The 14,042-nt window shown below is 47.4% G+C and overlaps 1 protein-coding gene across 3 annotated transcripts in view; it reads left to right on the top strand.

The window, feature by feature from the left end:
* Egflam (EGF like, fibronectin type III and laminin G domains) overlaps positions 1–9,147 on the top strand; it is a 179,429-nt gene extending 170,282 nt beyond the window's left edge. For 2 of the 3 annotated variants that reach the window (XM_036207340.1, XM_036207339.1), the window contains 3 exons: positions 5,447–5,530; positions 6,709–6,812; positions 7,494–9,147. In XM_036207340.1, the coding sequence (XP_036063233.1) occupies positions 5,447–5,530; positions 6,709–6,812; positions 7,494–7,648 (343 nt within the window). In that variant the 3' untranslated portion in view covers positions 7,649–9,147. The remainder of the gene's footprint in view (positions 1–5,446; positions 5,531–6,708; positions 6,813–7,493) is intronic. The other variant, XM_036207341.1, reaches the window with a different exon arrangement.
* Positions 9,148–14,042: the final 4,895 nt, after the last annotated feature.

Below are 14,042 nucleotides of genomic sequence, written 5' to 3'. Positions count from 1 at the left end.
CGATCAGGCTGGCCTTAAAGTCACTGAGCACTGCCTGTCTCTGCCTCCCTAGTGCAGGGATAAAAGCATTTACCATGCCTGGCCAGCAGCACTCACTTCTTTTAAGTTAGTTTATAAGGCTCTCCAAGTTTTCAACTGGATGGCTATGCAGTAGCTAAAGAATCACTTGGACACTTTCTCCCCATCCTTCTCTTTTCTAGAATGAGTGAGAGCTCAGTTTCTAGAGGGCAGGGGCTGCCTTGTTAAATATGAAAATCCAGGGCATTGAGACTGTGAAGGTGCTTGCCACCAAGCCACAACACCCTTAGGGAACTTGTTAAAAATGTCATCGATCTCCAGGCCCCAGCCTGACCTGGCTGCATTGCAACCAGGAGGTTCAGTTGCCTGCTGGGAGCCTCTGCTCTGACTCTGGGTATTTTCCCCATGATGGGGGTTGGTTGTTAAGCTTTTATTCCCTTAGCACTCCCCCTCTCTGGTGAGAACCCCCAAGTGTTCGGTAAATAATAAGAAATTAACAGGAAATGTAACAGAGAGAGAGAACTGACCTACAGACACGATGAAGCCTGGATTCCAGGGCTTTGGTCCGTCATGTGTGCTGTCCTGTGTGCTGGGGCTAATGGAGGTACTGCCGTCTAGGTGAGGTTAACATGAAGCGGTTTAATTTGAAGAAAAGACACTTTGAAAGGAAATGTGACTGTAACGCCACACCTGCTCTGTGATTCAGCCCCGTGATGGGGGACGTTGTCGTAGTATGTAGCTGAAGAGCAGACATTGAAAAGTGAGGGGTACCCGCCCCTCTCCAACTGTGCCTTCTCCCCGACCTGTGACCCCATCACTGCTCCCCACTCCTCACTGGCCCAAAGGTCAGATGAGGAGGAGGTATTCCCACCCTGTGGGCTCTCTGCTTCAAAGGCATTTCTTTGTGGTTTTCCTGTGGTTAACCTCACCCGGGGCCTCAAGCACTTGATTGTACCCAGAAAGGGGAACTAAAACAGTAGCTAAGTGGAGGGTGGGGTGACCCAGCTCCCCCTCCACTGCCAGCTGAATTCAATGAATAGAGACCTGAGAAAACTGGCTGTCACCAGCTCAGCTCTAACCCCAGGCTCTGGAAGAATCCCTGCCAGCCCCTTCTCACCCCTACCACCCTGCTAATAGCTTGTTCCAGCTTAGACTCATCCCCTAGGTTACCATTTCTTTCTTGAGTTGCTGCAGCTCTCTGTGGGATTTCTTGTGTTCTGTGTACACTTCTGGGGCCCAGGCAGGGCTACGATTGGCATCAACATCTGGAGCCACCCACTGCTGCTCACTGGGCACTTTCATCTGAGTGCTTATCCTTCTCTCCCCATCCACCCAACACAGATGCAAGGGAAGTCTAGACCGGGCTGGGAACAGGCAGGATTATGATAAAGGCAGGTGGTCTAAAAAAGAAACTGGCACCCACTGGACAGCTTGTCCCAAAGGTAGATTCCTGGGCTTGCCCAACCCCCAGGCTCTGATGGAGCTAGTGTGGGTACACACCGGGATCGTATTGGCATCGAGCACCCCCCCCAAGTGTTCTAGAAAGCACACCCTGAGAAATAGAGCCTCAAGGGTCTTTGGGGTTCCACACACTTGATCCCCTTGACTGTGTGGTCTCACGCAAGTCATTTACCTTCTCCTAGCCTCTGGCTCCTCTTCTGTGAAAGAAAAAAAAAAAAAGGCTAATTGGGAGGATTTTGTGAAAATGAAATGAAGTCATTTTTGTAGAGGCCCAAGTGTGTGGTCAAATACAACCAGCTTTTAGTGATAACGAGAATGCAAACTCTTACCTCCATCGAGTGTTCTCTGGGCTCTGCAAGCCTCGGCCTCCGTGAGACAACCTAGCAATGAAGCCTTATATCACAGCTCATAGGCAAAAACATAGTCACTTACATATTGTAAGATCCGGACCTTTCCAGGGAAGGTGTGGCTGAACTCACCTCTCATCCCAGCTCTTCCGAGGTGGAGGCAAAGAGATCAGGAACTCAAGGCCATTTTCAGATTGATAATGAGTTCTTGGCTGTGTGACCTCCATGAGCCCTTGTTTTAAAAAAAAAAAAAAAAAAGAAATCAGAACAAAAGATTCTAGCCTTGAGGACTTTGCGTCAGTGAGGCCTAGCTAGAGTGTAGGCTATTCTCTATTCTCTAGGGTGCACAAACCCACTTTCACACAGATGGGAGAGAAACCCTGAGGTAATAGGACACACTCCAACTTTCTACACTCACCTGAATTCAGGTCCTTTGCGCTCACTTATCCTCGGAATTCCTGCCAGAGGACAGGAGTGAGCAGGGCAACGGAGCTCTCAGCGCGTCGATTTGAGCTCACAGAAATCCAAGTGCTTCTCCGAAATGAGCGTGACTTTCAGTTTTACTGTGGTTTGTTTCGTTCTAGTCTGTCCTGTGTGGAGCACAAAACCAGTCAGGAAGCTTTATAAATGTCACGGGATGCCCTTCCCCACTCAGTCTGACCACGTAACACTTTCAGGCACCAGAGAAGAGGAAGAGGTCAGACATTAGTAAAGTACCCTGTACCACGGTTTGAAAGGGACATTACTGAAAGTGTCAGTCACCACATGCAGGGCCTGAAGATGACTAGGTAGTGTCCAAAGACCAGACTCAGAGCCACTTCTGGGTTGCCCACCTTGTTGGCTGGCCTGTCAGCCATTGGTGCACATCAAGCTAGGTGGCTTGGGAGAACCTGGTCACAGCAAGAGTCAAATAACATTGATAGAGCAACCAGGCAAGCATTCGTTCATTGCTTTGATGGCTTGAAAACAAGGTATAACTTCACAGCAGTGCACATCTGCTCAATGGACAGCTGGTATATGTATATATAAGTATGTATATATTATTTGTTTTGTATGATGCATATGCATATATGTATATATGTCTATGCACATAAAACAAACAATCCAGGGAAAGTATGAACAGGTGGTTCTTTGCAGGGCCTGAAACGATTGAGGCAGGGCTCCAAAGGTAGGTCATAAACAAACCTACTGAGTTGCCCTATCTACACAATGTTGGAATTTTTGTCTGCCACGCTCTATTTCATCTCCCTTGAGCATGTTCTTTCCCTTTAGGTGAGTAAGAGAGTTATTGACTTCAGAAAAGAATGATGCTCACCCTTGTCCTACCTAGTTCTAACACAATGGAAATGTTTTAATGACTGGCACATTCAGGTGTGACTCCCTTCAGTTACACGCGGGTCACCTGAATGTCAGACCTGGGCATTCTTGACACTTCAGTTCCGTGTTTACCTCCTTGGGTCCACTTCCCCACAGGGCTCCCCTCTCCTCAGGGCGCTTTGTCAACTTCCTGAGTAAGTGTCACAAGTCCCACATTTTTGGTACGGTGACATCATTTGTTTAGTTCCTACTGTATGCCATGTTGGTTAACCTTCCCTATAGTCCTGCAGGGAAAGTGTCTTACCTGTACTTGATAGAATTAGGTAAATCACCTAAGGTCGCAGAGCTGGTAAATTGACCTGCCCGAGGATCCAGGCAAGTGTGTAGTAGAATTTGAGTATCCATGACAGGTCACTCACACTAATGCTCAGCAAAGCCACATGCAGTAACTTAGCCAACCCAGTGGCCCTGCTTCATGCTCATTCCCCTTTAAAAATTATTACATTTACTTCCCACGCTGTGTGCATGCACACGTGTGTGTGTGTGTGTGTGTGTGTGTGTGTGTGTGTGTGTATGTGCCATAGTGACATATGGAGATTAGAGGACCTTCTGGCTATTTTATAGGAGACACTTGATGTGGGAAAGTGGACTACAAAGCAGTGCAGATTTTAAGGTCGGAGTGGCAGCTCTGTCCCATGGTTTGTAAGCCACCACAGCTTCTATTCATGGTTCAGCTGTGGCTGTGATGCTTCTTTGAGACTTTGTTAGGAAATGAATGAGCGATAGAACTGTCTCTGGGAGAACCAAGTGCTTTCTATTCTCCCTCTGTTCTCAGAACAAGGGTCTCCAGAGCTCTGGAGAGAACCAGCATTTCATTTGAGCCTTCCTCTCCCTCCCTACCATGTATAGACAACTCCCCTCTCATGATGAGGGCAAAGCTGTCCCTGCGGACCCCACTCTCTGGTGGTCTGAGCATGTGGTCTGACTGTGTTGTCCAGGGAAAGCCTAGGCAGTTGGCTCCTTGCCCAGGCTGGAGTAGTCACTCACTAAATATTTGCTGGATTGAATTAAGTTAGAATAACTGAGTGAACAGTGAGTCAACAGGGCTATCTCTCGGTAAACATACCCATGCTTTCTGAGTCCTTGAGCGTTTCAAAGTATCCTGGAGTTAAAATGCTACAAGGTAGGGCTGACATCAAAGGAAGTGGGACAGAGGATACAGAAATTCAATTCTTTATCTCGCCTCTAGTTTCAGACAAATTCTCTCCAACTCTTTAGAGTTCAGCTTGCTCTTCAATAATGGTTTGTTTTTTTTTTTCTTTCTTAAAGTGAAAATGTCGCACAGTTTCCTAGGACTTTTGTAATAAATTACCATGGATTTTATAACATTAAAAAAAAAATCAATGTTTATACAGTTCTGGAGACTAGGAATCCAATATTCAACATCTTGCTGGCACCACTTCCTTGGCAGGATCAAGGGAGGTTCTTTTGGTGCTTCTGGCTGAGGTTCTGGTGTTTGCTGGCAGTTCTTGGTGTTTCTGGCTAATAGATGTATAGTTGCATCCTCTGACTTCATCACCTCATACCCTTTCCTTCCATGTGTCTGTGTATCCAGATGTCTTCCAGGAACAGTACCAGTCCTATTGATTAATGGTCCCTCTCACCCAGTGTGGCTTCATTTTTAACTAATTGCATCAGACCCTCTCTCCAAACAAAGTCACATTCTAAGGTTCAGGGTGGACAGGAATTTCAGGGAAACACTGTGTAAACCAGTGCAGATGATAAACTCTTCTCACTCATCCCAATCCTGTAGCTACAGATGCTTCCATACATGGGCCTGACTCACCCTGATGACCTTACACTAACTATGTGAAGGAAGGCCCTCACAAAAAGGCAGCTGTCGTGTGATTCTGCTTAAGCCGGTGTCTGCATTAGTCAAAGCCAACAAGTAGAAGGGTGGTCCTCAGGGCCTGGGGGAGGGGGAGCTAGCGCTACGCAGCATTCATTTTGTAAGATGGAAGTACTGGAAATGTTAGTTACCCGGGAATATTCTTAACATTCCTGGAATGGACACTTAGATGGGCTTAGATGGCGAGGGTAATGTTTATCCCACTGAAACTTGAAAAACTCATTCACTCACGTGTGAACCTGGAAAGTGACTCCCTTCTATGCCAGCCTTTTTCCTTGGAGTTAAGGACATTGCATTCTGGGTGAGCTTTTGCAGGAGAGCCTTCGTGAACTGGCAGCTTCCTGAATGTCTGCGTTTCATTGATTCTTTCCTTGGTCTTCCCTAATGCCCTTAGCTACAACCTGGGCAGTGGAGTGGCTTCCATCATGGTGAATGGCTCCTTCAGCGATGGCCGGTGGCACCGCGTCAAGGCTGTCAGGTAAGCACCTACCCAATGGGAGACAGAGCCAGGCTACAAGAGGGTGGATGTGTGTCCAGCTTCCTTTCGGTCCCACTTTACCTGGCAGCCTCATGTGGCCACCAAATGCCACCCCTGCCCTCTACTGACACCAATGGGCAGAAACTGAACCCCTGCATCTGCTCTGAACGGAAGGAGATAGCCTGGAGAAAACACTCAACAAATTGTATTGTGCATATTCACTTAACATAATTCACATACTACACAAGAACATTTTCATACAAGTATCTAATGTATGCTGAGCACATCCCTGCCACACGTCCATCCTTCCTTTACCATGGGCCCTCCCTTTGTTCCCTTAGACAATTTCATTTCTGCTTCCATGTCACATGTCCATATGTGATCTTATTTATCTATAAATAAAGAGACCACAAAAGAGGAAAAAACATAATATTTGTCTTTTTGAGACAAGCTTGATTTTGATTAATATGACTATCTCCAGGATCATACATTTTCCTGAACAATATAACTTTTTCCTTTCTTTATGGCTGAAAAAAAATCATATCTATCACATTTTCTCCAACCATTCTTTGGTTACTGGGCATCTAGGTTGCTGTAACTTAGCTGTTGTGAACAGCACTGCAATAGACATTAATGGGCAAGTATCCCTGGGACATGTTGGGTTGGAGTCTCAGGGTTTTACCAAGGAGTCATGCAGCTGGTTCATTGGACTTACTGAGGGATCTCCTATTAATTTCCATAGTGGTTGAACTAGTTTACATTCTTACTAGCAATCTATAAGAGTTCCTTTTGGTCCATAACCTTGTTGGCATTTGTTGTTGTATGCAGAAAACACCTTTTAGTAGCTCGATTGGAGAGGGGCCTTAACATCTTAACCAGGTGAAAATTTGAGGGCATGAAGACATTCAAGAGTGCTCTAAATGTGCTTGCATAGGCAATCCTCCCCTTTGTAAGGATGTTATCTGAACATGAGAAGGCACATATGTTCACCTAGCCCCCACGACGTAGCCATACCCTCCCAGTGCTAACTGCCATCCTGACTTTTGATTTTGTTTGTGTTTCACAACCTCATTACTTAGCACATGGTAGGCACTTTTATATCTCTAAATTCGAATGATGGAATGAACACCAAAGATGATAGCTTATTTCATTTGGATTCGGTTTACTTTGCCTTACAGGGATGGCCAGTCTGGAAAGATTACGGTGGATGACTATGGAGCCAGAACAGGCAAGTCACCTGGCATGATGAGGCAACTTAACATCAATGGGGCTCTGTATGTGGGTAAGTGACCTTGACTAAAGCTCTGTCTGCAGGGGCTTTTCCTCGGGAGACCTTTATTTGTTGTCCCTGGGCTGTGTACTCAACAGGTTCAATCAAATACCTGGAAATCAGGAAGCTGTCCAAATAGTCCATTCTCCCATGTTCTGAACTTGTGACTCATGGCTGAGGAGGCAGGAAGGGACTCACTCACATTGCTTTTGTGCTCTGGAATCATCCACCAGGAAAACCTCACTTTTCTTGTTTATAGAATAGGAACTTTCTAAGTTTAGCCACATGAGTTCTCTCTGAGGAAGGAGGATCTGGCTTTGTATCTTCTCTCAGAATAGAATGAGTAGAACTCCTATAAATGGCTAATAATCTGAGACGCAGGCCAAAAAGCATGAATTAATTCCTTTTGTGTTTTCTAAGTGAGCTTAATTGAAAGCAGCCAAGACAGTACCTGTTGTTGACATTATGTAACATTTCAAAATCTGTTGGAGAGCTGTTTGGTTTTAAGATTGTCATTTGAGCCAGAAATCACATCTGAGATCAGCCTTTTCAGTGTTCAGAGGTATATTCAATTGATCAAATCAACCTAATACATGTGATGTACTAAACAGTTAGTCCTTGGCCACAAAGAATCGCCCACTAGTGACACCTCTTCTTGCCTCCTTCTCTCCCTCCCTCTTTGCCTCCTTGCAGGTGGAATGAAGGAGATCGCTCTTCACACAAACAGACAGTACATGCGAGGCCTCGTGGGTTGCATCTCCCATTTCACACTGTCCACTGATTACCACATTTCCCTTGTGGAAGACGCTGTGGATGGGAAAAACATCAACACTTGTGGGGCTAAGTAACACCGGCTGGCCTTGTCCAAGGGACATAGCCTCTACCCTGAACATCCCCGGGGCCCAGAGATCCCACCTGATGCTGTACACAGAGGTCTGGGAATCAGATGTGGTTCCTGTCATCAAAGACAAAGTACACCCTTCTGGCAACCAGGACTGGAGGCCCTGGATGGCCTTCTCTGCAAATGCTCTGTGGGCCAAACCCAATGAACTACTGTGGATAGGAAGCATTGGAATTTGTGGTTCAACATATAGAGTCTGTGAGAGATCATACATCACATCACGTTCCAGGGACTGTCTGCTGTAACTCAATGGCTATGTTGTGTTAAAGAGAGTGAGAGCAAGACTAAGTGAGAAAGAGAGTGAGTAAGAGAGAGAGAGAGAGAGAGAGAGAGAGAGAGAGAGAGAGAGAGAACCCCACAGAACAGTATTAAAAGACTTCTGCCCTTCCCTGATTTCTGACACTAGCAGACTGATTGCGTGACCCTGAACTTCATACTCTAATCTTGGCCTACGGATTGTGTAGATGAACCCCTTCCATTCCTCACTGGCTGACTCAATGTGCCCTCACTAGTCCATAATAATAAAGGTTTGGGGAAAATTACACATAGAATCATAATCATACTGTGGCTCATACTGTGGCCCCCTTCCCCAAGCTTACCTCTAATGCAAAAAATCCTTTTTTTATTATGCAAACTGAAGAAAATGGGCACCACCACCCCCCAATTTTGTAGCTGTACTTTTCTATGTGTCTATTTTTATAGCTGCAGACTGTCCACACTGACAGTGTGCTTTTGCAAGTTGAGGTGGATGATCTTAATCATGGCACACTTTCCTAATAGTTTTCTGGCAAATGAGATAGGTTTGGGCCATGTGCAGTGTCACTGAAGTGGTAGAGTGACTAGGGAGGGCTGCTGGGAGAGGTAACCACTTTCTGTCAGTGCATGCTGAGGGTTCAAAGGAATGAATGTGGTGCTGTCCAGAGTGAAGAGACTAAATGGAATGCATCGCTGAGGTGGGGCACTGCCACACTGTTTTAAGAGAGGGCAAGTATCTGCAATAAATGTGAATAAAGGGGATGAGGAAGAGCTCGTTTGTGGAGATGTGACTGATCTTTGCCGAGGCCGTGCCCCACAAAGGCACAACAAGGCTCCTAGAGAGTCCAAGGTTGTGTGGGGCTTGGGAGGGTTGGAGGGCTCAGGCCAGAACAGTTTCTGTCCTGTCAGCTGTACCTTGTGCTATTCATGCATGTGACTACAGACAACTGGCTCCCTGGCAGGTCCCCATGACAGGACTTACTCGGGGAAAGGTGAGATGAATGGCGCCCCTATAAGTGGAAGGAAATATGACCCAACTCCTGAAAGAGCCTATAATTAGTCTCCGACATGATTCTATTCTTGCTTGTGCAGCATCTTGTTTGTGTTGCCTCCATTGAGCTTGGTGCAAAGCACAGTTGCAGGCATATTAAGACTTCTAAGAGATAGCCAAATAAGCCCAAGAGCTTTGCCTCATGCCACAACCTTCTGCCGCTTGTGTTTAGGAGCCTTTGATGGCAAGGATTAATATGACTAACAACAGTCAGAGTGACCTCCTTGGTCTCCTGCCCATGTCATCTGATGATTGAAGTCTCAAAAAAAAAAGCATGTGCTAGACTGTGGGCCCCACTACCTCTCAGTCACCCTCAACTCAACACCTTTGCCTGGAGGCTCCTGGGGCCAGGACTTCCCAAGGTAAAATAGAGTTGTTTTTATAGCACATTTTTGAATGTGTTTCCTCTGGGGGGAAAAAAGATATTCATTGTGATTTTAGCAAAATATCCAGCTGAATGGAGGCCAAGGAATTGTCTTGCAGATGAGCTGTTCTCTGCAAGTGTTATCCTAAGACTATGCAGTGACCCGGGAAGGAGGGCCTGGGAGTGTGTGTTGACTCTGAAGACCTCACTGGGTGGGAAGCACATGGGGTTAAGGGGAGGTGGTGACAGGGACAGGGTGGTGGAATACAGGCAGTAAGGGTCCTATGGGTGCAAGGGCTCAAAAGGCAAGGAGTCTCAGGGTCTGGGTACAGAGTAGGAAACAGAGGATCATGGCTCTCCCACCCTCTCTGTGGACAAATTCCGGGCACCGTGGAATGAGTTTATAGCAGATGTAATTATAAGGCTCAAGTCTTTAACCTCTAGCTGAGGGATCAGACCTCCCTTGGTACTAATGGGCAGGAAAGTTGGGAAGAAGAGCTTAGCCTGGGCCAGTGGGTAAGCTGCTTTGATCTCTAAGTGTAGCCATTATCTCTTGCCACAATAAGGCTTCCTCACTAACAGCCAAGTCCCATCCCTGCCCATGGTTCACAGCAGTAAGTTGCTCCTGTGCCTTGAGTGTCCAGCCTGGAGACTCTACTGGCTTTGGTGAGCTTGACAAGATTATTCTCCATGTCTTCGCTGGAGTTCCTCATCTGCAGAATGGCTGTGATGGTGAGGTGACTTGGATCAGCTGTATGGACCCCTCGTTTGGCTGGGGACAATTGGCTGGTGTAGACAAGCCTCCTTGACAGTTGGGGAGAATAGGAACCCTAGAGAGTCAGAGCCAGGTCTCTTGCAGCCCAGGTTCAGAACTGTGATGTAGTGTTTCCCCTTCATCCTGTTAACATCAATAGATTCAAGAAATAGAGACAGTCCCCGCCCCCGCAGTGAAAATGGAACTCCTCTTCGTAGTGAGAGGACCTACTAAGTAAGTCACCATGGATATAAGAAGGGGTTGAAATCATCAGGACCATTAATGAATTGGTCCACCATAGCAAATCATGTCACTGAAAGATGTGCCATGGAGGTAAGGGGTCCCTGACGACTGCTTTTCTGCAGAAGCCTTGGGACTGATGACATCAGAGCTATGTGAAGCTACCAGTGACTGGACAGGCTCAATTCACGTGGCACTGGCCTCTCCCTTCCCCCTGTCTTATGTGCCTCTGCCTTGCTCGACTACCTACCCTTATCATTGCCTGATATATGACAGCTGTGTTTTTCTGGGGCAGGACTAGCAGGACCAGAGCCTTGGCTTTGTGTAGCAGCTGTGGTGAGAGACAGGTTGAGAAGGCTGGCTGGCTGGGAAGAAGGTTCAGGGAGTGGTCGGGGAATCAGTGTCATCTCATCTGAGGAGACAGGGTAATATGAAGCATCAGTTCCTGAAAAGATCCCTTAATCAGAATCTGGGAAAACATGCTCAGAACCTGCCACAGGTCCTAAGCAGCGATGATGGGAGCAGACCAATAACACCCTGCCTTTTTTTTTTTTTTTTTTTAAACTAAAGTGGACTTTAATAACCTTGTATATTTTCTCTAGACCCACCTCCAAGATCTCCCTCAGGCAAGTCTATGGGGTTGTCTTTGTACTTGTGCTGGCCCCAGAATCCTGTCAGGCATGTCTGTCACCACTCTGACCAGCTTCCTGCTCACTGCCTTCTTATTTGCCTTTCATTTCCTGGTCAGTCCCATTCAGGTCTTGAGCTGCTCCAACACAAACAGGCCCACTGGTTTGCACACACCAACTGCCCCAGGTCCACAGTAACTGGCCTTTCCTTCCGATTTCCCTCCTCTGCTTTCCGCCACCTCCCCTCCTCCCTTCCCTGCCTCTCCAAGTGGGAGGAAGGATCTAGGACATATGCCCGGAGCTGGCAGGCAGAGTGCTTCCCACTTGGAGGAAATGCTGCATTTTTCACCTTTAACCCAGAAAAAAATATGGTTCTCAGAAAGTTTGTTTTTAGCACTGAGAGTTCCCAAAGGAAGAAAAGTGAGAAGGAGGGGTCTACAGCCCCTCACAGTGGCCTGACCACCGGCCCTCGCCCCATTGGGCTGCTCATCCTGGGAAGGAATTGCCCAGGGGCAGTCTGCAGAGACCCAGCTGTTGCTGCATACAATTGGAGGTCCCATTTGCAAGTGTGAAGAGGTTAGGTGGACACGTGGACAGGGGATCTGGACAAAGCATTAGCTACTTCCCAGTCCCTCCTTCCATTCCCTGCCTCATCCAGCTTCTGCCCAGCCCGGGAATGTACAGTAGCTGGCCATGAGATGGAAGTCTGTGAAAGCCTGGCCCACCCGTGCCAGGGCACTTTCTCTGCCAAGAGGAATGGAGTGAGGTTCATTAATTCTCTGGAAGTTTCCCTCTGAGGGAGCCCAGCGGGGAAAGAGAAACACCAGCAGGAATCGAAACCACAATGTCAAGTGAAGGGTGTGTGTGGCTTCAGTCCAGTCCCACAGTGGGGTCTTGACCTGGAGATTGTCTTTCAAGTGCATTGTAATTGGGTGTGCACAGAAAACAGACTAAACCAGGAAGGGCCTGATGGAAGCTATTGCCCCACTCATTGGGAGGCCGTAAAAGGCCAAGCTTGGAGGTCCCAAAAAAGGCAGGCATTGGTGGAGGTGTCAGGCTGTCCTCAGGAAGTTCTAGATTACAGGTGACTGCATGGAGGCTAGCAAATGACTAATCCAGTTGGACGTAGTGGGCCAGTTTCTGGCTAAGCCTTCTGAGTGGTCAGCTTCAACCACATGTCCAAAGACTACGTGTGCATTTCATCTTATCGGTTGTGCTCCTAGGATGGCCAGAGCAGGCAGGGTTGTTTGACTTGGGAAGATGAAAGCCCTGCAGAAAGATAGGTGATGGACTGGCCAGTTTCATGTCAACTCGACACAAGCTAGGGTCATTTGGGAAAAGGGGACCTCAGTTGAGACAATTACCACACCGGATTGGCCTGTGGTACATTGTTGTTGTTGTTGATGATGATGATGATGATGATGATGATGATGATGATGATGATGATGGATGTAGGAGGGCATGGCTTCACTGTAGATGGTATCACTCCTAGCCTGGTAGTCCTGGGTGCTATAAAAAAGCAGGCTGGATAAAGCCAGAAGAGCAAGCCCATAAGCAGCACTCCTCCATGGCTTCTTTCCTTTCTTCCTCCAGGGTCCTGCCTTGAGTTCCTATACTGGCTTCCCTGGATGAAAGACTACCAGCTTGAACAAACCCTTTCTTCCCCAAGTTGCTTTTGGTTATGGTATTTGATTATAGCCTAGAAAAGTAACTACCATAGGTGACTTGTCAGGTTTCAGTGAGAGGGCACAACCCTGGTACTGCATCGGGAACTGCTGTGGATATCACTCTGTATAAATAAAATGCTGATTGGCCAGTAGCCAGGCAGGAAGTATAGGCGGGACAAGCAGAGAAGAGAATTCTGGGAAGTGGAAGGCAGAGAGAGAGACATGGCCAGCCGCCACCATGACAAGAAAGATGTAAGGTATTGGTAAACCGAGCCATGTGGCAACTTATAGATTAATAGAAATGGGTTAATTTAAGATAGAAGAAACAAGTAACAAGCCTGCCACGGCCATAGTTTCTAAACAATGTAAGTTTCTGTGTGTTTACTTGGTTAGGTCTGAGCATCTATGGGCCTGGCAGGTAAGAGAGATTTGTCCTGACTGTGGGCCAGGCAGGAAATCTCCAACTACAAATGGCGCCCAACGTGTTGGCAAGAGTTTCCACCTAAAACCTGAGAAAAAAAGACTCTAAAAATGGAGCTAAAAACAGCTTTCTAGTTGTCTCTCTCAAGTTAGCGGCAGCCTGCCGGTTTGAGCTACTATGGGGTTCCTGGCATATGTGTCTGACCTGCAGTGTGGCGGGAATGAGGAGTCTACAGGCGGCACTTTGGGGTGAATAAAGGGGCCTTCTGGGACTTCTTGGGGTTCACTGTCCTGGCTGTATAGGGAGGTTTGAGCAAATGTCAGAAACCTGAGGGTCTCCTGGTCAGTCTTTTGTCTGAATTCTTTCAGGGCTCTTCTATTGCAGGTATGAAAACAGCTTCTCCAGCTGGGTGGGATTCAGGCCCCTCTACAGGCAGTTAGGTCTGGATTCAATTCTCTTCTCTCTTCTCCTTTGCCTTCATGTCTAGAAATAGCCTCCAAAACTCAGGGGAGTTGTTGAAACTATTTCTGGTTAAGCACTGATCCCTGGGCCCCTGCCTCGCCCTGGCTTCAAGCACAAGGCATGACAGCGGGCAACGCCTCTCTGCCTCACCTCCTTTTGCTGCTTTCCCCTGCTGAGACATCTTTGTCCTAGAAAGTATGTGGCTCCCAGGAACAATAGTCCTTTCCTGGAAAGACAGAGAGGAACATCATGTCTTAGCATCTGGAGGAAGTCTTTGCTATTCCTCTATCTTCTTGCTCTGCTTTGTTTAAGATCCAATGGGTGTCTGAAGGCACAGAAGTTTCCCAACACAGAGTGTGGTCTCCTCCGTTGTCCCAGCTGTCCACATCCAAGTGGGGGAGGGCGGGGCGGGCAGCCTGGGGCTGCTGCCTCCTTGGACAGTCTGATACTAAGGGGCTGCAGCTCTGACTTGGCTATGTGCAAGACGACTTGGATAGG

Source organism: Onychomys torridus, chromosome 15, assembly GCF_903995425.1.
Source record: "Onychomys torridus chromosome 15, mOncTor1.1, whole genome shotgun sequence".
Classification (NCBI taxonomy): domain Eukaryota; kingdom Metazoa; phylum Chordata; class Mammalia; order Rodentia; family Cricetidae; genus Onychomys; species Onychomys torridus.
Note: the sequence above shows the minus strand (reverse complement) of the source record. Positions and strands in the feature narration are given on the sequence as shown.